The 27,933-nt window shown below is 36.0% G+C and overlaps 1 protein-coding gene across 13 annotated transcripts in view; it reads right to left on the bottom strand.

Annotated features, from left to right (window-relative positions):
- RYR2 (ryanodine receptor 2) overlaps nt 1-27,933 on the bottom strand; it is a 395,394-nt gene that overhangs the window by 205,794 nt on the left and 161,667 nt on the right. For all 13 annotated transcript variants that reach the window (XM_071806259.1, XM_071806250.1, XM_071806253.1 and 10 more), the window contains 6 exons: nt 25,443-25,542; nt 23,012-23,108; nt 12,956-13,030; nt 9,604-9,760; nt 2,694-2,858; nt 1,089-1,210 (listed from right to left, as the gene is read on the bottom strand). In XM_071806259.1, coding sequence (XP_071662360.1) covers nt 1,089-1,210; nt 2,694-2,858; nt 9,604-9,760; nt 12,956-13,030; nt 23,012-23,108; nt 25,443-25,542 — 716 coding nt within the window. The remainder of the gene's footprint in view (nt 1-1,088; nt 1,211-2,693; nt 2,859-9,603; nt 9,761-12,955; nt 13,031-23,011; nt 23,109-25,442; nt 25,543-27,933) is intronic.

Genomic DNA, 27,933 nt, shown 5'->3' on the forward strand with positions numbered 1-27,933 from the left:
CTGTGCACTCTGCAAAGATCTTCATTGTAATTTAGCAGTACCTTGAATTGTGAAACCTTATCATTAAATTGCCTTTCTCTGTCCTTATCTTTTATGGCATTCTTAAGCTTCTAAGAAAATGTATTATTTACAAAGTGACCTAGGGCTTGCATTTCTCTTGTATTTTAAATGTCATACAATAGGCAATTCTCCTGACAGGCATTTTTCTCTGTTGTTACTTCGATACCTGGGTAAATGTTTTTTCAACAAATTTACATGTCTGTGTCTGGCTATGCACTGATTTAGGACACGGTTGATTCAGCTCACCATCTCCCACATTGTCTTCTTATCATTCTATACAGTCCTATCGCATATCATCCTTTTTCTAATGCCAGCTTACACAGATTGAGAGAGCCCTTTCATCAATTACTGAGGTCACAAACATTTGAAAATTCATTTTATGAGTGTTACTGAGAAGGACATTTGGAGTAGTAAAATCAACACAAATCAGATACATCTGGCAGTATTTCTGAATAGCTAAATACTATAAAATAAAACATTTTATATGTTGCAAAATATTTAAGAAACAAGTACCATTAAAAAGAAACTAATAAAGTGTAATGGGAGGGCAGAAAGAAGGTGTGATTTCATACTTTTAAGAATTTTTTTTTCTTGAGACAATGTATGTCTCCAGTATATTTGTGTCTTTTATAAGTTCATAGTTATGCAATTACCTCTTCCTTCCAGGTTTTTCAAGGAAGGGCACTTTTAAAAACCATACACAGAAAGAGCTAAATGATGCACCACATGACTTATAGCAAATTTTGGCAAGGAATGGTTTGTTTGTATTTTCAGTATGTTTATGCAATAAAATCAAGGTCTAACAATAATATCAGAAGATAGAGAAAAGAAACTGACCAATATCTCTCAGGCTACATCTCTGCTGGTAACACCTAAAGAACTGGCATGAAGTCTGGTTTGAGAAGTATTCATCTCTTCTTTTTCTGAGGGTTAAACTGTTCACTGTAGTGTTAATGGCCACTTTGAATAAAATAAAAGAGAAAAAAAAAAAAAGGAAAAGAGATGAAAAGATAATTTTAAAAGCACACCTTATAAACCTGTTGAAAAGGAAGACAGTACTACGGATGACACGTGCCGTACGGGATTCTTCATTCTGAGATCTGGACAACGTTAAACCATCATCCATGTGACCTTCGTGGTGCATTATTGCCTGCAATACAAAAAAAAAAAAAAACCATCACTGCAAAACGAAACATTATTAACAAATAAGAAGTATGAAAACTTGCACAGGAAGAAAGGCTAGGAAAAGATGAAGCCACACCCAAAGGAAAACAAAATAATAATAATTTAATTAAAAACAGATAATCCCATGTTTTACTTCCTTGTTTCCAAGGATGTACTTGTACTGATCCAGAAGGCTCAGTGCCATAATAATCTCAAAGTTACAGCTCCTATAAACAATATATTAAAAAAAAAAAGTCTAAAACTTTTTGCTTGTTTTTGTCAGCCTTCAAAATAGTTCTGTTACACTCCAGGAGATCCCTGAAGTACGGACAAGGTCAAAACCTGTATTCTTTACTGGTCACGATTTCTAAGGATGTTACTGGGCTTCTTTTCTGACTATGCCTTGAGTCACTACCAATAACTTACAGTTTTTCATGTTTAGTTATTATGGTTCTGAAGGCATTCAATCCAATCTACATAAGTATTTTAAACTATTTTAGGTAATTTGTTTTTTTCATACACACGCAAGCGTGTACATAGAAACTATTGATATTACATTGCAAAATTATTCAATAATGTATCTTATTAATTATTACAGTTACAGTTATTAATTATATTAGTATTATAATCACTAAAATTTTACATATATATAAACACTGTTTCCTAAACATACACTATTTTTATAAAATATTTTTAGAATATATGTCTGTGTGTATATATATATATACACCCATATACAACACATTTTAAAGAGAGAGAGGGAGAGATATGCACACAATTATAAGGCATGACCGTTCACGTATACTAGATGTTGCTCTGGTTTTGTAGATCTGGCATGTAAAATGTCATAGAAAATACTAGAGTGTGCATAACAGTCACTTTTTCCACCTTTTTTCTTCCCCAAAAAAGAAGGGTAAAACATTTTTTTCCTTGGTGAGAAATAATTTCCTGCAAAGTTGTGTGTTTACAATAAACACTAACATACATGTAGCTTCTTGAAGATGTGTTAAGTCATAGAACAATCCTTTTCCGACTTCATTATGCTTAATTAGCATTCTGTTTGGCCATAGTTACTCATTAAAAGAAGAAATCTCTCGGGGCTCAAGACTTGAACATTCCAACCTGAAAGGTAACACACTGACAATGTGGAAAGAAAAGACTTTGAACTAACAGCCTCCTCAATCCAAACTACAGCCCACCGAAGAAAGGAATTTTAGCATATTCTACAGGCTATTACTTATATTTTAGTTTGACTAATGTGCACTTCGGCTTTCAGTTTAAGAATTCAGTATGTCACGTAACTTTTCAATACATGACAGAAAAAAAAAACACCTTTTGGAATGAAAACAAGACATGTTTAAAATTTTTTGAAATCCAGAAATTAGCTATATCTTGTAGCTTTCTTCATTTTCCCTTCCTGCCCTATCAGACTGTGACTGAATGGAATGCATTACTCTTTAGAGTCTTACCTTCCGTTGCACGGAACCCATTCTTACAGACTTTGCATCAGCAGACTGGTACGTGAGCCATAAGCCTGTATCTACATGTTGTATGAAGCATATTGAATCCCCATATTTTATTTCAGGTGCTCCCATTCCATCCACCTCTTTTCTTGTCCCTATGTCCAACTTTTCCTGAAGAAGAAGGAAAAAAAATGTATACAAAAGAGCAATCAACATGTTCATATTTGTATAAAAGACTGAATACTAGGTAATCATCCAGAACAGGACCTAAAAGAATATTTGAGATTCTTCATTAATGAAATTAATAAAAAATGGTGAAAGTGTAACTTCTAGTTAAACATTTAGGGAAAAGATGGAGACGGAGATGCCATCCACACAAAAACCTAGCTCATTACACTAAGAAAGATGTGTGTATCCATTTCAGCTGCCTAGGAAAGAACTAGGATCACAGCTGACATAGATTCGTTGTCAAAACAGAAAAGCTCATGAAACAACAGCAAAGATATTGAATGCCCTAGCTGAATCAGGCATTAACCTCCAGAAGCTTTTTCTTGGGGATTTTGTTAGGGGGAGAGGGGTGTTGTTGTTGGGTTTTTGTTTGTTTATGGTTTTGTTTGCATTTGGTTTTGGTTTTTTTCCCCCACCTAGAAAAGATAAGCACCTCCGTACAATTTATTTCCAACTGTCACAGAGAGATGGTCTTTAACCTGTCATTGCCCATTACTGCGCTGCCCAACAATGGCCTCAGTATTTCCTGTGAAAATAAATCCACTTCTGGGTGTCTGCGACTGGCGCGTTGACATGCTGTAAAAGAAGACTGGCATGACCATGCATCAGCCCAGCTGGTGTCCTATACAAACAGCAGACATTTCAGGGGAAGAAAGGTAGTATCTCAAACAATACTATAGCTTGTAACTCAAATTTGAGGTGTTCCCCAATACCTAGCTCTTCTAAGTATCAATTCCTTCCCCACATAGATCCCTTTAGAAGACAAACAGCCTATGCATCCTGGCTCATGGCAGATCATCCATTTAACCACTCAAATGCATATGGTTTGACTGACTGATACACCTTTTGTCTGCCTGCATGATGTGTTAAATCCAGAGGTAAGCATGGAAAAAACATGTTGCAAAGGCTCAGTACATATCTTGTTAACTGTAGGAGGGATGTTAAGGCATAATAGTTGTGCCCAAAACTTCTCAGGGGACTTTGACCTTCTTCACACCACATTGGATTTGCCTGTTCCTGAGGCTGTTGCCAGTACCTCCATTTTAGGCAAAAATCTTCTCCACTGAGAGTAACCAAAACCACTTTGACTCCTTAGTTCTGATCCATGTGATCAAGTTATTGACACAGAAACTACTCATTGTTCTTCTGGGAGGAGAGGTAATGCATTGCAATTGCTGCAGTTGAAGCTGAGACCACCGTGATACTGCAGTTGCTATTCTGCTCTCCCTTTCACAGCTTCAACAGCACGGGCAGGTTCACCACTGCAGTAACTCTATATGTGCTCACACATGCCCAGATAAGAAGCTGCTTCATTTTCATCACTGTTAAAAAAGGTCATCTGTGCAAATTGCAGGCCTATTCTAGGCTGTACATTCAGGGTGCAAGATGATATCCTTAACCACATAAAGCTTCAACCTTCTCTGCTTCTCCTGATCAGAAGTAGAGGACAAGCCTCTTTCTTCAGTTCCTCAGAGTAATGTTACAAATAACGAGACAAAAAATGCTAAATGTTCTATCCTACTACAACCAGGGAAGATTAGAATTATTACACTGCACACATGTGCCTTGACTGTGAGAAGACAGCTTCACAGTAAAAGATGACAAAAATTGGAGCTGTTAAATTAACATAAAACAATCTCTAATTTATTAAATGATTTTTAAAAGCATTTCCAGATAAAGGGAGATGTCATGTAACTAGATTTTTACCCTACAATTATGAATGCACTTTTTCATAACATTGGGCTTCCAGATGTACTACATTCATCAATTCCAATTATTAAACTGTTTCTGGATACAGATGTTAATTTCACTATTTTGCTAATGCCTGCTTTCTTAATTGCGGAAATTCTTATTAAAATCTTGTCCATTGATACACGGTAATAACTGATTTATTAAATACATCTTATGTCAATTACTGAGCTATTGTGTGCTTCTATTTAATTATTAATTCATTATTTTGTTCATATTATCTCTCTAAATGTTGTATCCAGTTCTTTCAAAAGCTATCACAAATAACCTGACTGTAATAACAACTGGAAATTGAAATGGTACTTAAAATAGGACATTGCACACAAATGATGATAAAGGAAAAAATAAATTAGGTCCTGCTATCATTTGAAGACATAACAGCTCCAGTCTTTTGAATCATCTTCATAATGAGAAGACAGTGTGAACCCATGTGAAGATACTGTGCTTCTACCTTGTAAGATAATCTTTTTTCCGCAAGTCTTCTTCCTCACAACTAATTTCTTAAAATATTAATATATGAACTCATAATTTTTACCATAAAGCACTTTCAATAACATGAGGAATAATTAACTTAAAATGAGGAATAATTAACTTAAAATATTATTCCATACATGCTTTAAAATGTACTGACTACAACAGAAATGGAAGGGGTTTGATGATGAAATCTTCATTCTGATTAGAATTAACACTAAATTTACTTAGCATAAAAATTGCAGTGCCAACAACTTGCCAAACAAGATCTCTGTCCCCACCTATGTAAGTACACTGACAAATCTGCATGTAGATTTACAGTCCAGACTGAATTCAATCACATTAAGTTGAGCTCTTTCCTGCAAAATAAACATAGTAGCCAGGAAAGCATACAGTAAAAGTTGGATTAAATGCAGGAGAGAAATTAAAAGCCAGAGGGTGGTGTGGGGGCAACAGGCATTGGAACATTCATTTGGGAGCTTCAAGACATTGAGCTTTTTTGGGGAGTGAACAGGAACTACAGATGTTTTATGAAGAGAGAGATTTGAATGGAGTGCTGGATCCATGCCAATAAACAGCAGGTAGTTGAGAAAGCACATATCAACTCAATAGCTACTGTAAAACAGTTCATGAGTAAAAAACAGGATCTGAAAAACATCAGAAATCTCCACGGCACCATTTAATAATCGCATTTTGGTATAGACATACGATGCAAATTTCCAGTCCACTACCATCTTACCATAATCTGTCACTACACAATCAGCCGCTAATTCTTCCTACAGCATATTTACAAATAAAACCTTCAGTTGTATTTGCAGTCTAGGCCCGTTCTTAAACCATCAACATTTTCTGAACAAAGGTCAAAAATCTTCATTCATGACACCGGAATGAACAGAAACAACTGGGTTTTGCAACAGTCTGTAAACCACCTCAGTCACGTGGAGCACCAAGAATGCACTGGAAATGAACAGGTTTATTGAACAATATGCCAGATTTTCTCCAGAAGGATGTGCTCCTTATAAATAGGTTTTATTCCATACATACAAGAACACACGCCAATCTACCCGTATTTGTTGTGCACTAAATGGACAAAATAATTTTCAATGGTTTTATCTTAATGTTGAAAAAAATTATTCTAAGCAGCCTCACCTTCAATATGTTTTTTCATTCTAATGTTTCTGTTTAATTCCTTGAAACATTCCAAAATGGACTCCCATTTTTAAGACTTGACTTTTCAGTGTTATCTCTTGTCATACGACCCAACCTATACCTTCTCTCAGGACTGACATTCTAGCAGATCTCACTGACTGGAAGAAGCTAATTGATGACTGCTTTTCAAGCTGACTTTAATATATTTCCTCTGAAATTTTATGAAGAAACAGATGAAGATACAAATAAAGGCCATGAAATTCTATTAAAATTTCTGTCCAGTGGAAAAGACTGGACAGGAAAAGCAGACATTGTACAGAATGTATAAACATTTCTACATTAGTAAAATTACTTTATTTCAGTGGAAAAGTGGTGTTAAGATAAAGCTTTTTATCAAAAATAATCGATATTTAGCAAAAGTGAGAGGAAAAATAAAGATCCACAGAAATGAATCACTACAAATTCAAGTCTATACAAGAGTCATATATTTGGGGAATAAATTATAGATGTCTGCGGACATCCTGTGGTGAATAAATAGAGACTCCAAGAGAGAAAAAAAAAAGAGTTTTCTGAATTGCAGATGCTTTAAAGGTTAATCTAATTTTCATTTAATTATTAGAGTAATATATGATAACTAGAGCACAAAGCCCAATTCTCAGAAACAAAATGAAAGGATTCTTAGCTCTTCAGAAAACCCACATCTTCTGAGTGCTTTTTGGCTTCTGATGATTTTAAGCTTTCCTATTTCTTTATTTTGCTGAGCTATTTAAAAAAATTTAACACATAAGAAGTTTCTGATCTCATTTTTAAACTTCTGCACAAGAAGTTTGTGGGGAAAAAAAAAAGTACATGTGTATGTGTGCAAGCGTGTGTTATTTTGAGCATCTGAGTTCATATAAGATAAGCATCTGATTCATATAAGATATAAAAAACTTCAGCTTTCTGCTTACCTTACACTTATTTTTTCAATGCAGTACTGGCAAGCCAATGTGTTTAGAATTATGAGTAAGCCCCTTGCAAATAATAAGACTAAAACCAACAACAAATGTTGAGCATTACATTTGCATCTGAATCTTCAGATTTACAAGGGATACATTTTCTATATTTTTCTAAGCAAACATGAAAGCTGCTTTTCATTTAGAAATTGAAATTATCATCCACTCACATGCCCGAAGGAATTAAGTCTTTAACATTGCAAATAAAAGTATTCTTCCCTCATATCTGGTTTTGCCTATTTGAGCTAACTTATCTATAGCACAAGTGGGATCTTCATCATTCTTTTTGGGAGTGGAAGGAAGAATGATGATTGTGTCAAAAAAGGACCAAAATTGCTCTAAGAAAGATCCAGTTACTTGACATACTCCCAAATACTAAAGCTCTGTTCAACAGAGAAGATTACGGGCTGCCTCTTACCCAGGAATAATTATTTGGGGCTAACTACATGCAACCACACAACTGAAAGGTTGGCTGGTTTCTCCATACATGCTTGGAGGAAAAGAGACCCCTGAAGCTGCTTAACTTCTCTACAGAAGCCTTTCTAGGACTGCTATAATTTTGAAATATTTATTTAATGCTGTTTTCCAGACAGGTCAGGCAACTAAAAATTTGTAATGCCTGTATCCTTATTAAATGAATCATGACACTCCTTTAAAAAGTCCCAAACAGGAGACTGGTTTAATCCTCAGGAATGAAGAGCAAACCATACAATCCATCTCTGTGGTATCTCCAGAATTCCTTCCAAATAAGTCTTTAGTTAAAATGAATGTTGATATCCATAAAATTAACATCAAATATGATCTTCCAAACTTCAAGTTTCTCTGCAAATACATATTTAAATATCAGTATGATTACATCTATCATGTGCTGATTAGCTTATAGACCCCTCTTTAAAATACTACCATGTTACTTAAATAATTGATAACCACAACATGTTTCTACATGCCCAAAGCCTTCTATCTCTGCCCTGCTCAGCATAGGAGAGTTTTAGTCACTTTAACAACTAAATCAAAAAATGTTAACTATTTTGAACATGGTGGAACAAAACTACTTCAAAATATAAATATTAAAAATACTTCCAAAGAAGACTTCAAAATTCAGGCTGGAAAAACAAAAACATCCCCCCCACACACACACAAAACACAAACAAACCATACCAAACAAACAAAAAAAACCAAACACAACAACAACAAAAATACAATTAAGAAACTTCAAATACATCATTGTCTAATCTCCGAAACACCTGTGCATATGCTACTCAGATAACAGACAAACCACCTTCTCCATATCAAAAAAAGATACTCTCTCTATTGCTAACAATCGTTGCCTTCAAGTATTTTTGGGGGGTAAATAATCCATGTAACAGTAGAGCACAGTATATTGTGCCACTCTTTTTGGGGTAGCCGTCACTGAAAACTCCATCTTGAGAATCAGTGAATGAATTATTTTATCCCTCTTGCTTCAAAGGAGAAAAACTGTTGAGATTTATAGTAAGCACAACAGGAATCCCCCAATATAGTTGCACTGCATTGTCCTAAAATACTTAAGTATTTCTTTGGATTTTCTAAAAAAACATAGTCTGGGTCCCAAAACAATCACCTGAACTAATCTCCATTATCAGAGTGTGAAAGTCTATATACCTGCTTTCAGGTAAATACCCATTTCTTATCTTCCCAAGCAGACAAATAATTAAAAATTAAGTAAATGCTACAGAGATGTTACTGATCAGTTCTGTTTATTATTATTATTATTATTATTATTATTATCATCTTATATTTTCAAAGAAAATTTGTTAAGAACTTTATTTTCAGCAACATGCTGCAGTTGAAAAGTACAAGAAATCAAAAGATGTTAAAGAATTCACCATAGTATTATTTTAAATTATTTATCCACACACAAGGTACTCTTTTGAACTTGAAACACTTATTGAAGGTGTCAAACAAAAATTCAAACTATGGTAACTATAAATTAGACCAGTATCTGATGAAAGAAATTCTGATTTTCCAATTTAATTTAAATAACCCACAGTACTATATATTTTTCCTATGTTAGCCAACAGATACAAGCAGTGGAGTAGCAGCAAAGAAGTTCATCAGAAAAATGAGAAAACTGATGAAAAGTTGGCAAGCAGGAAAAAGAAAAAAAAAAAGAAGAAAATAACAAACACAACCTTTATAGATATTATTTACACTGAGTTTTGTTTTTTGAGTCAGTGAAAATGTAGAAGGCTCCAATAATTTATGCAATAGGAAATACATAAATTTTGCTTACCAAAGAGACTGGAATTACTACTAGTTATATTGATGCTGCACTGATTCCATACCTTGGAAGACCGAAAACAGAATGCTGTAGATTTTACATCCGCTTTCTCTTTGTCTGTAAGAAGAAGACTCTTGTCATCCAGGAGACTTAAATATTTTCCTGTTGTTATATGCCTTAGTCTGAATGGCTGTCCCCATCTAATGTGGCTGCCACTCCACCTAAGAAAGTTCATAGGAAACATTTGGGTTTTTTTTTTTTAAAAACAACATACAGATAACTACTCGTGAAAATATTTTAAAGTATATTATATTGCCAACTAGTTGGAAAAGGATAAAATTCTAAATGCTGGTTATTTCTTATAAAACCATTCTCACAAATAAAATTAACCTCTTCCTTTGCACAGGCTGCCTGGATTCAGACTGAATTCCCCTTGAGTGAATATACAAACCGCCTATGGAGAAGGAGGCTTATACTGCACACAGAAAGCTCGGAGCTGCCAGTTCCCCTTCCAACAGTTCATCTGCCAGCAGCCGTGTTTGTTCCCTCTCCCAGAGCACTCTCCTTTCAGCAGTCAGAATGCTTTAGGCACACTGTAAACAGTGTGCAAAAAAAAATTAAACAGCTAAATAAATAAATAAAAATCCTCCTAAAATAAATGTTAAAAATTATTACACAAAGACTGGTTCACATTCTTCATTTCTATGAGAGGAAATGAAGGAAAAAAGGCAAAGATTTTTCTTTCTAAGCTCCCCAAGGACTGCTCAAGCTGAAATACAAGTTGCAGGTTTCTAACTTCCTGCCTTAAACTGCGAAGTCAGCTCTTCTGTTCTTCCTTATTAACTCCTGAAGATAAACTTGTGTAGGGTTACTAAGGAGGATGCATTTCACATAGCCTTTTCAGAAAGCTTCCTGAATATTTCTTAGGTTGGAAAATTAGAACAGCTAGGATGTTTCCCTGGATCTTCACAACGTCTTATCTCTTCAAAAGTTTACACTTTAGATGCATGTGCACACTGCTTTTTGGAGAGGAAATCATACATTTCTGTTCGTAAAACACCCATCATGATGGAGTTGAGACATACTTCCAAGATTCTGACGTACTTCCACGAATACTAGTAACTCTCTATGCTTATTCTGGCCTGAAATAGCTTAAAATTATGAACAAATGTTCACATAATATCAATGAAATATACAAACACATCTTTATGAACTAACCTCATTATAAACTTACTCCCACTGTTTGTTTTCACTTGCATTTAACGTATTTCCAGGTACAGCATTTAAAAACACGAAAAGTTTTTATGCACATGTTTTGTATGTATTTATGTACTAGTCTGAAAATCTCTTAAGTTAGCACTTTCATATGTTTAAGTCATTTTCCTTTTCCCTGATGCAGATTAAAGCACTTACCTATTCAATACAAATATCCATTTGTTTAAGCGTGTGTTCTTAAGAGCTGGCCATACTGCATGCAAAGTATGCAAAACCAAATTGGCAGATATTTTTAAACTGCAGTTTTTAAAATGCAAGAGCAACACCTGACTTCTGTTTAGTAACAAGATTTATTACTCTTCACTACTTAAACTTCCAAATCTTTTTAGTTATTGGTTTGAAAGCAGTCAAAAGAATGAAGAGGTTTTCCCCTCAACTAAATTCTTTGGCAAACTAAATAGTCTCTTCTGTTTAAAGTCAAGGGGCAAGGACTTTGGGGAGGAAGGAAATACAGATGCTTTGTATCTCAGAAATACATTGACTTTCTTCTGTCTTCTACACAGCCAAGTCAGTACACTCCATAAAAGCACATCTAAGTATCAGTGTTCTAGCACAACTTCTGCTTCTCAGTTAGGTAAAATGTCAGGTCAGGATCCTCAGCTATTGTGTTGCCGGGTCTGGTACAACACATCAGCTCTGCACCTTTCATATCAGGGGCCTTGGTGGCGAGCTGCCTTTTCTCTAGCCCGATCCAATTTTCTCTTGGACCCAACAGCTACAGACCACCAGAAAAAAGAAATAATAAATGTGGTGCAATTGAGCCATGCCCCTACTTCACGTCTGCCAGATAGGAAATAGGACAATTTATGTGCACTTACAAGAAAAGGTTTTTTGAGCAGTATCTTCTGAAGCCATGTCTGACTACTAATAGTTCTTTTCTTCACTGTGAGAATATGATCCCTGTCACCTTTTGGGAAAGAAAGCAATGCTGAGCCATATTATCTGGCATCTAATAGCAGCGCATCCCAAGAGGCAGTCTGTGCATGGAGACAGCCCAGGCAATTGTTATGAGGGTTCAGAAACAATGATTCCTTCAGAATCATATAAAATTAACAAAAGTAATACTATACCTGCAGTCACTCTGGAAAGGACTAGAATTGATGGAGGACTTCAGGCATGCATACACTAAGTTACAAATCAAAGCACTGGCATGAATCGTAATGTGGCTCCTATTCAGCAGTGAATGTATATAGCTATTAGAATATCATACAGGAAAACAGGGAGATGGGGGAACTGCAGGTTTTTTTTCCTGGTAATAAAGTCATGTGCCTTAAGAAGAAAGATTACCACTGACTTTGCTTAGTTCTTTTGATGGTTCTCACAATTCCTCTCATTCACATATGTTCAAATGTTTGCCCTTCAAAAACTTGAATACAATGCCTGTCAAAGTGAGGTATACAACACTCATAACAGAAACCTCTAATTTCTCAAATCCCCATGTTGTTCCAGTACCACTGCTTATTAGGGAGGTACATTGCAATGAGGAATATTAAAAGCCATTGTTGTCACTTAAGCAGTCTCAAGGTCAATTTTAGTCCAAAGCAAAAATCTCACTGACTTATCAATGACATTTAACATCATCCTATTAAAGAAAATGCACACACAGTATCATTAGAGCGTAACTTTTCACTGTGCTGCCATGATTTAATCTCTAAGAGGCAATCATTAATCACTAGAAATTTTATCATAAGCATATATTGTAATACAATTTAAGTGCAATTTTACAGTGCAATTTCAACAAACAAGACACGCTTCCTTACTATCATTCCAACACTTCTAACAATGCAAAGTAGCATTTTTTTCTGTAAATTTTTACATTCAAAGATTTCCAAATAGCTTAACCAAGTTAGGGGGTGACACATTAGTTACTACTTTTAAGGATGTTAAAAATGTAAATTGTGAATTCACTGACAGCTATAACCACCTCAGCAAAACAAAAATCCATAGCCTGTATGTTAACACACACTCTCTCAGGCAGTTGTTTAATTTTTCATGGAAGCGAAACAGAGCACTTTTGGAAGATTATTTTAGTATTATCAGTCTGGTTTTATAGTTAGGAATCTGGTTTTACAGGAACACTCTTACTACACAAAACGTGGCCTGCCAAATGGACTGCTTCTTCTGAGAGAAATTTTACTTACGCAACTCTTAGAGTCTCTAGTCGCCAAAGGGAACGAGCATGAATTGACACAGCCCCACCTTCATAATGGACAGTTCTGAAAACCAAACAAAGGCACAAACTAAATGCTCAGCTCTGTTGGAAGAATCCATCATATCTATTTGTTCATTGAACTGCATCTCTCATTTTAAGATCGCCAAAACAATTATTGCAACTGCCAGATTCAAAGGTTATCAGATTCAAAGCCAGCTCTTATCAATTAAACCTTCAGACTTAGTTACTCAAACTTTAATTGTCTTTAGCAACCATTATTGTGATATTCATTACAAGATCTATACAGTGTTTGCTTAGCCATCTTAGTGTTTTAAGGAGAGAATCTATGAAAAAAAATCAAAAGCCTGATAATTACAATACTTCTAGATTCTAACCAAAAGCAAACATCCAATGATAATAAAGATTTGTGATCACCGCATACATCTCACAAGAAAGGCAGTGTTTTGTAAGAGGTTATAGTACTAAAATAACCATGCAAGTTACTACACTGAATTATGAAAGTTCATCTATTTGGCACTGTATTTTATTATCATGGCACCCGAAGTTTCACAACCACACCGATACATTCTTCACATATCTCAGATGTCAACAGATTCCTATTTCCAAATTTTAATATGCATATATTTTTATATATATATTTAACATATATGCATATATCCAGAAACCTAGAGTGCTTCCAGAAAACAAGCCTGAAAAAAAGGTTGGTTGTTTTTGTATTTCCTCCATACTACACAGAGATAAGTGATATACATTGGATCCACAAAATCCTTGAGTAGGTAACCTGGCTTCTCTTCAAAATAAACACTGAGGAACGTGGGGAGTACTAAGTTCTGCCAGTCCAGATTTAGGCTGCCATTCTTTGGATTGCTTCCCTCCAGCACCTTTGTTTCTGCCCTAGGACATCAAGCCTTTTCCTTTGGGGAAATTAATACAGGAGTCACTTGTGCAAAGGGATGCTGTCACTGTGCTTATCAGATCAGGCACTGCAGGGAGCACTGCCAGAGAATGGCCCTGTCCTATGGATCTGGGAAGAACTTACGGATGGAGTAAATGTGATCTTCAGCCAAGATCAGGCACTGCCAAAAATAGCCAGAGACATAAATTCAAGGAATATTAATACTGAAATTGTAGGCATTTCCCATCATTTGTTAGTAGTTTTTTGAGGACCACCATTTTGGCATCAGGTACCTAATAGTTACCAGTCTTTAGCTTCCAAAGTCCTCCTGTGGATATAAGACAGAAGGACTGAATGCTTACCACAGAGAAAAACCCAGCATTGAAAGAGATAGCTCAAAACCAAATCAAATAGTGAGTTAGAATATACATCTTAGTACTGTTAACAACACATGAGACTATAGATGTACTAAAATCCACCTTAGAATATGCTAAGTATCAAGGAAATAAATACTCCCAGACCTTGTAAATGAAAGATGACAAATTACAGGGGAAAAATTAATCAAAATACAAAATAAATATTCCTCACTACACTTACAGAACCATTTATACTGAATATTCATGAGCCATGTATAAACAGAAATTCTGGCATATGCTTCACGTACAAAAAAGAAGTTAGAGGTGTACATATAAACACGTACAAAATCCTTCCCTTCACCTTATATCCACTATTTTCTCCATGCATTATCTTAGTCATTTGTTGCAATGGTTGTGGTTGTAGGAGCAAGTGACAGATGTAAGTTTCTCATATCTGTCTCACAAAAGGGAATGAAATTCAAAATCAATCTAATGTTTTAATTGAAATTGACCTTCATTAGTACAGTAAAAAGCAAATTCTAAAACATCTTGCACTCAGCTGCTTCTTTGTTCAGACACTTTCTCTTCTCTTCAGGCATTTGTTCAAATTTTTATTCTGCAACTAAGAGACTGGGTTTATGTTGTAATATGTACACAATAACAGATCAGATGTCACCTTGGTTGCATTTGTTTGGGTTGGGGGTCGGAGGAGTGAGTGGGTTGTTTGAGGGGATGTTGTCAAGGGGTTTTTTTTAAGTCAAAATATTCTGATTACATCCTAGCCTATTTCAATATGAACCTCACTGATTAAAATGCATTTGGAATTCTTGCAATCGCATAATACAAAATTTAACAATTTTATTCAGCAGTTTTCAAGTCATTAAACGTATGAGAAATCAAGTCAAAGCAAAGGCTTAAATTAATCAGAATAATTCATTTTTAGGTTGGTACCTTTCTGCTTTTCAGGGATTAAATTCTTTCTCACAGTGGAAACCCAGAAGCTGTCACCAGTTTTTCAGTCTGAGTACTCTTTTGAAGTTAGCTTTGGATTACACATAGCAGTCGGATCAGTGTAATTTTAAACATCACAACCTTCCATTGCGAACTTAAAAGAATGGCTTCTCATGGGTTTTCTTCACGTTTTTTTCTATGTGACTGTCCATCCATTATTTCCTTTCTCTGTTCTTTCTAAGGGGAGCTATCAGTCTTGGAATGCTCATATAAGATGAGAAAATGGGAAAGAGACGAAGAGAGGAAATCCTAAATAAAACCATGCAATTAGTTTACCAAAGGAAATAAAAAGAATCCTGGGACTGTGTCTTATTTCCACATGAATGACTGGGTACAGCAGCAACAGAGGGAGTGAAGGTAGAAAGATAGTGATAGCAGTTTAGAGATAAAAGTCCAAAAGGCAGCAGCAAAGCCTCAACAAAAGAATAAGTGGCAGTAATCTGGAAGGGGACTCAAAAAGAGCTGAGGACAGGAGGGCCAGGGATCAAGGATCCCTACAGGGAAGCAGAAGGAGAAATCCAGAGAACAGGGTCAAGGATGGACAGGAAGACTTTGCACGGGCAAGACACATGCTGCAAAATACAAGTTGGCACAAAGCACTTGAATAGGGTGCAAGGTCTTGTGTCTTTAGCGAGATATTGTCTTCTCTACAGAAAAGGTGGCTTGAATAAAAGATACCTCTTCACTGAAGGGTAAGTCACATTGCCTTTACCATAACAGCGTGCATAATAACCCTTGCCTCAGAGCAGCTGAGCAAATTCATAACCTTGATCATCTCATACCTTTTTATTCTGTCTAAGAAATCTAAAGGTCATTTCTTAACTTCTTTCATTAAAATAGATGTAGTAAACTACTCTGAGATTGCTCAAACTAACATTATTACTTTATATAAAAACATTATTTGATAAGATACACCTCATTTCTTTCTATACACTCTTGACAACAGTTCAGTGCTGAACAGGAAGTGTAATGTATAACATTTTATGCCTTCTGGAAACTGATACTGATAAACCATATCAGATTCTGATAGGACTAGGTCAAATGAAACATTGCTTTTAACAATATGTGAATAACCAGCAAAAATCCTCTGACTAACTCAAAGAGTTACTACAGTTTTGCACTGATACAATGGAAAAAAGAAGAACTGAGTTGTGAAATGTACAGAAGATCCACGTTACTCTTGAAACAGTAGAGAAAACCTACAAATTGCAAAACTTAATTATGAAATTATAAGTAATGTAAATGCATGAGGAAACTAAATAACTGCAGGAAAAGAAAGGACAACCAAAGCTACAATGAATGTTGGTCTTCCCCTAGAAAGCTCAGGATACTTTACAGCTTCTGAGCTATACCTGTAACACTAGTTCTTGATTTTTTTTCTACGCTTTCCAAAGCACTTTGCTTGCATATTCTACATTTATGGAAAAAGGATACTAACCTCTTTTATTTCAAATTACAATATCTATAAGGAGTTCAGAACCTTTGAACATTTTCGGTTCATCTCTACTATAAACTTTAATTTGGGTAATTAGTTGGTGTAATGAAGTCATTGAAGTCTGACCTATGGCTCTAAGTTAAATTCAAAACATCGTTCTTTTCCTGACAATGTCATTAATCTATTTAATTTTCCTTAATATAAACAGTCACTAGAGCTGGAACTTGCCACCCAATTTGTCTCACAGCACTCGGGCTGTAATTCCAGCCCCAAGGACAGCATAGCAGCCCCCCTGCACCCCACGGGCCCTGACCAGATGGTACACTCGCTTGTTTGTTCCAAGCACTCTCATCCTCTGGTTTTCTGAGGTGTGATGTAGAGGCAAAGCAACAGTAAGCATTAAAAAGAAAGTTTGATATCCAAATCTCTCATCTCCAATTTCAATAATGAATTAATTATACAGGTTTAAAATAGACTTACCAAGTACCAAAACCTCTGGAGAATCATCATTGAATTGATATTCTTATAAAACTATTGTTGACCAGAGTGAGGGTAATAATTTCGATGAAGTTCACTGTCTATAAACAGGCATTAAATGATGCTAAAATAAATTACATTAAAGACAGCATTTTGATACTGCTGAAGTAGTCTTGGTTCAAGAACCTGTAAATCCTAAGTTCCATAGCAAGGAAATAATGGAGAAAAGCTCAGTAACTTGGAATGAATCATAAATATGGCACCATAAATACAGCACAAATAATGTAATAATATAGTAGCTGGATTATACACAAATGAATAAATCCAAATATGATGTTGAAATTCAAGTTAAATAAATTGTTCTGCTCCCTTCAATGACAGGCAAGACTGTCCTGGTTTTAATTTGAAAAATCAATCATTAAAGAGCTTTATGGATTTTCTCAAATTAATTTATAAATGAACAACCACTACCGTTCAAGGCTCGTGGGAAAGGTTATTGAGTTATGCTGGGTGAAAACTTATCAAGTTCACATTTCAGTCATAAATATTCCTTCACACACACCAGATCCCAGCCTTTCTGGGTACAACAGACCTCACCAGTTCATAATGTCATTTCAAAGGCTGTATTTTAACCTGTCTAAAGAGAATGGCATGGAAAGGAAAGTGAAAAGGAGCTGGGATTGGCTAGATCGCACTGATTTTGAATTTTATCACTTTAAAACCTGTTCTATCCATTTCTGAAACTAACACAAAATGTCCAATATAATTTACAAAACACTTAAAGCAACATGTTTAACTCAAAGAAACCCTCAAAAGCAGGAATGATGAAATTGATTCTGTAATTAAGCTACATAAATACAATCTCTCATGAAAGCCTATTCTGATTGGATGGTTTGAGAAATTGGAGTCTGTTCCACCTCCAGTGATAATTTGCAAAAAGCATGAGCACTTCATTCTCACAATTTCTTTCTGTAATGATATATTCTGAAGGGTCTAAATTGCACTGCAGTCATCACTTTAAAATACATATTGCAAGTCAAAATGCAAATTAGTTGCAAAAGGAACATTCATGGACCCCTTCCACACTGGGAACTATGAATACTCACTGTCCTATTCCTGTGTGGACTTTAAGTTCTAAAATAACATGAATGATGTTGGTATAATAAAGTATTAAAACCCTATAAAAAATTTAAAAAAAAAAAAAATTACATACTTCCACCTGCGATCTGCCATTAGTTTTTGGAGATTTGTAAGTGGAAAACAAACAAACAAAACCACAAACACAAAAACAAGGAAAACAAACAAAAAAACACAAAACAAAACACAAAAACAAACAAAAAACACAAATACAAAAAAACAAACCTCCAGACTCCCAGCATAAGTTTCCCTGGCTTTGAAGATAAATAGAATCAAAGAATACCAATCTGATTATATCATGTCATCTTCTGTATATCTATACCTATATTTGTTTTTTAATAATGCTTCTGAAATATGAATTGAAAAACTCCAGAAATAACACTTCAAATTTAGGTCTAGCTTACTATAGATGTTTAAGGCATTTTAAATCATAAAAACACGGTTTAAGGATTCTATGTACATGGTTTTAAACACTGTCCTTTAACGAGCATCCTAACGAGATTGTGCAGTAAATTATATTTAATTCAGAGAAATTGCACATAGTTAAACCTTTGCCTCTTCCTTTTATGTTCTTCATCTGGGTCAGAGTGAGTGAAAAGTACACTAGGGTTATGCCCACTTTGCCTGTGGTGTTTTAAAAACAATACCACTTTTTTTTTTTTCCCCTACTGCAATATCTAGTAAACCAACATATTACCACAAACATCTCTATTTGCACTGCTTCCAGTTGGAATGCTTTATAATTACAAAGTAAACTAAGTCTATCAACTTCAGAGAGAATCTACTTCAAACTGGAAAAGTACATTGCTGAGTGGAGAAGAGCCCCCCAGCCTAGAGACCTCTGTGTAATGAATAAGCCACTACCATTATTAAAACTTGTTTTAAGGTTTCTGATCCCAGCTAGACCTTTTGGGGAAGAAAATAAAATAGTTCAGGCCATAAAATTCTATTTTACTATTTCTCTTGAAAGAATCTGTTTGTCAGTCCTCTGAGCCTCCCACTACACAAATACTCAAAGTTGTCTTAAACTATTTATAGTTCAGAGACATGAACCCCTGAATAATGTCTTACTGGCATTAAATCAAGAGCCAAGTATCACTACATAAAAGGCGGCATTATCAGAGACAACCCAAGATTCCTCAGTGATTTTGACCAAATTCAGCTGGATAGCAGCAGAAAACCAGTCCATCCAGGTGCCCTCTTCACTGCAAATTTAAATGAATGAAGACACAACAGCCTTGGCAATCAGTAGCCTGGGCACTCTGTGTGTATCCCCACGGTACGGCTGCATCTGCGGCTGCCAGTGCAGAAGGCAGGTGCCTCTGAGAGCTGCAGGAGGGAGGAGGCAAGAGAGAAGCCTCTGTTCCAGAGCAGCCTGCAGTCCTGTGCCAGCTGCCCTTCCTTCCAGAATTGAGGGCCCACGGCCAGAAGACAGTCCAGAGTGGGTTGTGCATGCAACAACCAACACCATGGCTATCCATCGCTGGCCAAAGAAGCTTTCTGGATCTCGGTTCTTGGATGGAGGAAACTAAATCATCCTCCTAACCAGTCTCTCACCTCGGGCAAATACCTGCTTTGCCTGTGTCCAAAGCTGGCCCTGAACACTGCTCTTTTTCCACTGCTCACTGTGTAATTGCATCTCAGCACTCAATACCAAAGTCCCTCATCCAAACACATAGTGATCCCATCCCATGTTCTAGTGATCACAGTAGCACAATTTAAGGACCACATGGAGGGGAACACATAAGTTCAACAATTAAGTGAGGAAACAACACAGTATACAATCAGAAAAAATTACTATTTCTGCCAGTGTTTCAGGCCTCTTCCAGTGCAGATCTGGATGACCCTTTATTCGGAGGACACTTTGTTAGGTACTGTAATCATCAACACAGTATCTGCACTGTCACTGTATTGCAGGCCTCCACTGTGCTACATGCTGTTCTGCAAGAATATAAACAGCTTCAGAACATGTGTTTTATTTTAGACTTCTGCTAATCTTTGGAACATTTTTATGCTCATATTTATGTAACTGTATCAATGCTCTAAGAATAGAGAAAAACAGCAGTTATTTTTAGAAACTGCTTAGGAGGATCCTTCACATCAAAACCATTTATTCATTCCCAGAATTACATACCAGGTGACATTACAGAATAAAACTGTTATTTTAGGACTGTCTGATCTTTTATTTATTTGAAAAGGCAGAAAGAAGAGGTCTTCGCAGACAAATTAAAATAAGAGAGAGGAATTAGTGGGGCATATCAGAGATGGAACTCCTCAGTGTTGCTTTATGCCGCCATTCAGAGCTGTTCTTCAGGCACATGCTGGAACAAACCAAACCATGCACAACCACAGCAATCTATCACCAGGATATTTCAAAAGGCAATGAGAGGATAATACCACAGAGTGGTTGGGGTTGGAAGGGACCTCTGGAGATCATCTAGTCCAACCCACCTGCTAAAGCAGGTTCACCTAGACCAGGTCGCACAGGAATGCGTCCAGGCAGATTTTGAATGTCTCCAGAGGAGACTCTGCAGCCTCTCTGGGCAGCCTGTTCCAGTGCTGTGGCACCCTCAAATTAACAAGCTTCTCATCATATTCAGATGGAAGTTTTATACTCCAAATATATCATATTTTACCATGCCTTATGTGCAGAAGTTACGGAACGTCAATGAAAATGAAAGGTAAAATAATTTATCTTACCATTTCCTTCCTGCTAAGTTTACCCGTATTTTTAATACAATTCTACTAGTGGTTAAATACCATGCATCAAAATAAGGTATGCATACATACTGAAAACTGAAAGGAGACACAAATTATCCTCTTACATATTGAATAACCAAAAGTCCTAACTAGTCCTAATTAGACAAAAATATAGAGGTTTTAAGCCATAACTACATTTATTAATAATTTAAGAGGAGAAAGTATGGGGCACAGAGCAATTAAATCTAGTAGCCATAGATTTTATTCTAGTTTATAAGTAAAAATAATTTTTAAGATTTCAGAAAACAATAGAAGAACTTCAGAAAAGGAGAATGTAAAAAAAAGATTAAACTTATTTTTATTCTGTATGTTTATTAAAGCTCCTTAAAAACAAGAAAATTTCAGAAGATCAAATCTGGTTTTTTAACGAAGCACAGAGAAGCAATGTTTCTCAGTATTGCTACCAGGAAATATAAAGACAAAGACATAGGTACTATTTGTTGTCTACTAGCTCTGCTTCTTTTGGGGTACTAGATGGATAGTGGAAAAGACAGACACTGCAGAAAGAATAGCAATCTGGTCTGTTCATGGTACTGGTCTGCAGCTTAAGAAATAAACCCCGTTCTTCCCATGTTATGGGATACAAAGATTCATCACCTAAATGCACAAGCAGATCAAATAATTTTTGTCTTAAGTTGATACTTCGCACTCATTTATTGTGGTTTATATATAATATTGCTCTTGTAGAGATAGATTTTTAGTTAGCATTGAAGTTTATTACTGAAGTGCTTAATCATCCTATAAATCTACAATTATACTGCAACTATAATTTTTTATGGTATTCTGAAGGATTTAAACTGAAATAAGAGAAAGCACTATAGGATCCTACCTGTTTATCTTTTAGTCACTTTCAGGGCGAGAATAATAATAGCAATAATAAACTCCTTGATGTAAAGGACCTATTACATAGTAACTAAATTTAAACATGAACTGATCACATTTTAAGTGTCAACATTTTGAAAAATCTTCTGTGTTCAAAAACTATTCCCCTGTTTAAAAATGAGAAATAGCGAGGAAGGGTGGTTAGCAGCTGTAGAAGAAAAATCTGAAGTTTTTCTCAATAATATTTAAAAATATATAGAAGATTTTTGCTATATTTTATGAGAGCTTCCAGTGTCTTGTTCTTCTCTTTACAAATAAAAGCAAAATAGGGGCAGAAATTTTATTTGCAAACCAAGAAAACTCATTTGGAAATGAATGAATAACACTTTCTTTATCATGGAAACAAAGCTAATCAATATGCTGCATTAAACAAACTATTCCAAAATCAACATTATCATTTAGCAACCTTCTTCAGGCTGAAGGTAGGAATAAAACATATGACACTGCCCTACTGAAAAGAAGCTGAGGGTATATTTTATTAAAGCAAATAAGCAGGACTTTGATTCACCCATGTAATCACTCCACTGAGACATGCCACTTGCAGTGCTAGTCTTCTCACCATTCGGATTTACTAGTTAACCGAGAGAGACACATAATGATGTGTCATCACTTCTCTACTTCCATTCTAGGATTCCTTTAGTCAAGAAAATAACCATAAATGAAGTTCTAGACTACCATGACAGATGAACCTGAGATCAGTGTCCAGATAAGAGACCTTGAAGGGCTGGGTAATATTCTTAGCATACCCAGCCCTGAGGAATTTTTTGTAATTACAGAAAAGAACAGCGGTAAAGAAACCAACACATTTCATTCACAGTGTTTTACAGGCAGTAAAGACAACAATAAGTTATCAACAATCCTTGTTGCTTTTACACCTGGTAAGTGAAATCAGGCTTGGACAATACTGAAAAGAAACTGCAAGAGGCTCATGTCCAAAGTTCATCTCAACAATATTCCTTCCTAAGAGTAACACATCTCATCACCATATCCTTTAAATATCTGTACTACCAGTGACACTTAATATTGATTTTGCAACATTTGTTATTGTTCTATTATAAGCTGGAAACCTACCTTCTTTGCTCTTCTCCATGTTCACCCGAAGGGACTGTCAAACATTCATCCATGTGACCATGCAATAACCTCAGAACATCCCCTCCTATCAGATATCCTTGAATAAAGAGAGAAAATCAAGTGCATTTGTCAGAATGTAGCAACACATAAAACTGTAGTTCAAACTGTAATAAATACTATCAAGTTTATCTCCTTTTATTTTTTTTTTTCTATTGCTATTTGATTACTTTAAAGAGCATCAGAAGCTGCGGAAGATATCTGATACTCTGGGGAGACAGATGAACGTTGCCAAGTGAGAAAAGCTCCAAGTCAGCAAGTGGGAAAAGGCGGATTAGGAGAACGAGAAGTACAGATGGGTGATTGTAGAGAATTAGTGTGACCTGGGAGAAGTCCGATCCACCAGAAACAAGGAAGCAAGTACTGCCCTCCCAAGCTCGGCTTGACTTAAGTTTCCCAACCTACAATAATGATTTATTTGGACTCCAAAGGGAAACTCCTCTCCTCTGTATACTACCTCTGCACATGCAGCTTCAAAGCCAAACACTTGGTACAGATATGTGAGTTCATAAATGAAGGCACAGAGCATACATATAACATCACAGTATTTGAAGACCCACAGCATTGCAGCCAAAAGCCAAAAACAAGGCGATAATTCTAATCAGTAAATATAGTAACAAAATAGCAGATTTTCCATCAGTCTTTTTGCATCAGAGATGTGACATTAAAAAGAAATATAATTTTATGTTGTTATCCTACAGATATTGTATTATAAACTAGTAAATGAAGAATACAGAGACTTAGTAGATTTTAAGCACAATCTAATGGTATTTTTTCAGTCTGACATGCTAAACAATTGTTTACCTTTGTCTCCTAACCTCATCTTCCCTTCTTGCTAGAACTGCCTAGTATCAAATTCTGCATTTGAGCAGGAGGTGGGAACATAATTCCTTGGCTTTAGTGTTATAACAAAAATATTTTTTAGTATTCACATGGCAAATTTTAGCACTGAATTTTTAGATTCTTGATCTTGACACAGAGGAATGTGTCTAGGTGACAGTAGTTATATATATGAATTTTTACATGGACCTGTGTCGACATAATTTTCGAGATGTTCTGCCCCAAGTAGCTTTTAGTCTTTTGTTTGGTTTTTTTTTTTTAAAGTGTCACCCATCCACTTCACAGTACAGAATTAACAAAACTGATTGATCTGACTCTAAAGTTCTGTTTTGACTTAAACAATAAATTGACGTTGGCATATGTTGGTTTCGCGGAAATGCAGGTATAAAGAAATCCTTTTCTTTGAACTAACTGCCTCCAACATCTTATTTCATGTTATGGACTATTTATCCACTATTTTTCCTTGAAAGTAATTTCATTTAACTAAAGTGTACTGGGATTATGAACAGGAATGCCACACCAGCACTGCCAGTAATGGGAGGACAAGAATAATGGAGTTTATAGGAAGAGGCAACAGATTGAAGAAGAGGTTTTCTCCTCTCATCAGCAGAAAGGTTTTCTCCAAATAGTTTAGGATATCACTAAGCAATGCAGTAGCATTTTTTTATAACAGATTGCAACAGAAATCATGACACACAACCTGAATGTGCAGAATGATTATCATCTTATAAAAACACAGTGAGTATGTAGAAATTAGGTGTTGGCAACACTGTCCCTGAAATCCGAACGAGCAAAGCTGCACGAGCATTCAACAATCATGTTTTTAAATATGCCAGATGAAAAGAACCGATCTGAAATTTGAGTGTATTGCCTTTTCAAAATCCCAGGGAGTTAGAAAGGACCTGCAGCTTTAACCTTCTTACGGTCCTATTACAGTATTTACTTAAAACAGTGATTGTGTAGGAAACTATAATCCATTAGTCTTCACAGTCTGACAAACTTTTCTTCTCCGTGGAACAAGCATGTCATAAAATCAAGGATCCTTGTCCTTTCATGTCAGAAGTTGCATTAAATAAAATAAACAAAATCTGAAAGTTTTTGTAGCCTGTCTCTTTCTGTCTTTCCCCTCCTTTTTTTCTTCCCAACCATATGCTTCTAGTCCTCTTACACAACATTTTTTACTCAGTCTCAGGAACATGTAACCATGACTGTATACATCAGAATAATCTGAGATAATTTAAACCCGGACCAAAAGCCATTAAAAAATGTTATGAACGTGAGCATACCTTTAGCAAAATAAGATTTGAATAAGCTGTTCAGTGTTTTTAAAAAATATGTAGAAAAACATCGGTGTCCCTTTCAGCATAATTTTCCCTCTCTCTTTTGAGAACATTTATTTATATATTTATTTTATGGATTGAATGTTTAGATAACAGAAACACACACCCATCCTTCATCCACAAGTGGCAGAATAATTTGATTTTTCAGATATTTCATTAACAATCAGTCTTTCAATAACTTGAGTCAATCTTACCTTGGGCAGCTTCACTTCCTGAACTGATTGGTGCTACGCTCCAGAGTGTCTGCTGGAAGGCTGCATCAACATGTAAGCTACCATTGCCATAAGAGAGATGCTAAAATCAGGAAAGACAGAGACATTTATTTGGGATTAATTAAAAACCTCATTACAGTATACAATAATAATATCAAACATTCTCTTTGTTCTTTTGTACATAAATTGTTCACAGTGACCGTATGAGTAAAAACAAAATCAGACCTGGGTACTCTTTGAGGGAAGTTAGAAATAAAGTTAGAATAATAACAGTACCTTTGCCTGAAAGGGACATGCCTAAATGGCACAGGATGGTGAAGTGATTGGGGTCTTAGACCAAATACTCTGAAGAACTGATTATTAAATGCTGCAGGGGTCTTACACTGGTGTTCTTCCTTCTATATGCAACGTGATTTTCCGCAAAATTTGAATACTGGGGTGGGACATGACTCTGTACTTCAGATGTAACTTACCACTTAATTGTTTCTTGTGGGCCACTGGCTTCCTAAAACCACCATCAGATCAAAGAAATCAGGTTATCAAGTAACCAACTTTGTAAGGTGTGTACAGTAGTTCCCAAAAATACATTCTTGCACAAAGTTTTCATGATCCAATCAAATCTGAAACTATCTTTCTCTAAGAGGTTCAGTTCCTGCCTGAGAATTCAATGGGTGTTCTTCTTTTATTGCACTGTTGCCTCTCTTCTGCCAAAGTGGCAGGTCTTCCCAGTGAGCACCACAGGTGATTTCTCTGGTCAGAATTCTTCATGTGTGTGTGTGCACAAGTGTTTTGCAAATTCTAATCTCAAGGCACATCACGTGTCATATCCACGCAAAAGACTTTGTCCCACAGCATCAGTCAGTTCCGCTAATACACTGCTAAGTGCCAAACAATGTAAGATTATATAATTGTAAGGTTATAAACCTAAGCATTCTGCAAATAAGCAGTTGCTTTGAAGCATACTGTTTGTCCTACCAGGTAATAACTTTTGAAGCGCAGCAACATTTAGACACTTTTATCAAAACTTTATTTTAAACTACTGGACATTAACTGTGTTTACACTGTAGTATTGATCTTTGTTTCTATATGGTGTGACCAACTTTAATACCTTTTGGGTAAAATTATTAACCATACAGAGGACAAAAATTGCAATGGAGATCAGAAGGGGTAGATCCGCAGTGACACGTGCTGAGTCCTTTTGTCTTCTTGCCTGCACATCTTCTGGTTGTACAGCAGTACGAGAAATAGAGCATCAGCTCATTTAGATAACTCCCAAAACAACTAGTGACATAAAAAGTAAGAGATCTCACAAAACCCATGTTTCCACTCCACCAGCATCATTCAGCACATGTAATGGAGGATGTTCAATGAACAAACCATCCCTTCACTTCTTATTTTTCCCTTAGTGTGATACCCTAACTTAGTTAATGGCAGAGCAGACTGAGAGATTACAATCTCCAGAACACCTCCAGTCCCACTCCCGCCCTGGAGGCTTTCATTTTGTTAGGTTTCCTCTGAGATTGCTACACAGATTTCAGTTAGGGACAATAAGCAATTCAACCAGTACAGTGAAGCAGGAATATTACTTTTCGAGAAAAGCATGTCATTCGGGATGGGCAAAACAGGAAGAAGGTAACTCCTCTGTCATCTAGATCTGCCATCACCAGAGCACTTCTCGTAACTGTGTGCTTTGCATAAGTTAAGGAACTTATTTTCACACCCAATGGCATCAACCGCATTAGCATTCCATTTTATAGACAGGACATTGAAGAAAAATACATTGCTGACATCTCTCTTCAGAGCATCTGTTATTTTTATCCTTTCATTTGACCCCAGTTGCAGCTCTGATTAGAACCCAGATGTCTCAAGCTGAGTCATCAGATAATTATTTCTTTAAAAAGCAGGATTTAAATGACCTAACACAACACATGACCACCACAGCAGAGAAATCGAGTATAACTATGCAGTTCTCTTCTTTCCTTCACTTCCCTGAATTGCCTGCTGTAGCCTTCAATTTACAGTTGAAGGCAGGGGTCCTGACATCTATAATACTATGAACTGTGATGTTCATACTCTGGACACCATCCATAGCAAACAATAAAATGAAGCTTTGACCAGGTAGAGGAAATACCCTGTCAATGGATATTCAAGGATTCAATTATATCAAATGTACCAGAAAAATCTCAACACATTAGAGATGCCAGCCTTAATCCCAGCATTGCCTCACTTTTCAGTGCCATACTTCACAATCTCAGTGTTGTTTTAAAGCAATCTGCTGCCTGTTCATAACTTTTTTGGAGCTTATCTGCTTGGTTTTATACTTTCAGTACAACAAAATTATCAAAATGAAACAAATTCCATAATGCAATGTCCCGGATGCCAACACAACACTCACACAGATGTTGAACAGTCTCCATACCTACAGCACAGATCTTTGCTAGCTGGCATAGCAGGGTGTCTGGCAGAAGCAGCA

The sequence above is a fragment of the Patagioenas fasciata genome, chromosome 3 (assembly GCF_037038585.1).
Source record: "Patagioenas fasciata isolate bPatFas1 chromosome 3, bPatFas1.hap1, whole genome shotgun sequence".
Classification (NCBI taxonomy): Eukaryota; Metazoa; Chordata; class Aves; order Columbiformes; family Columbidae; genus Patagioenas; species Patagioenas fasciata.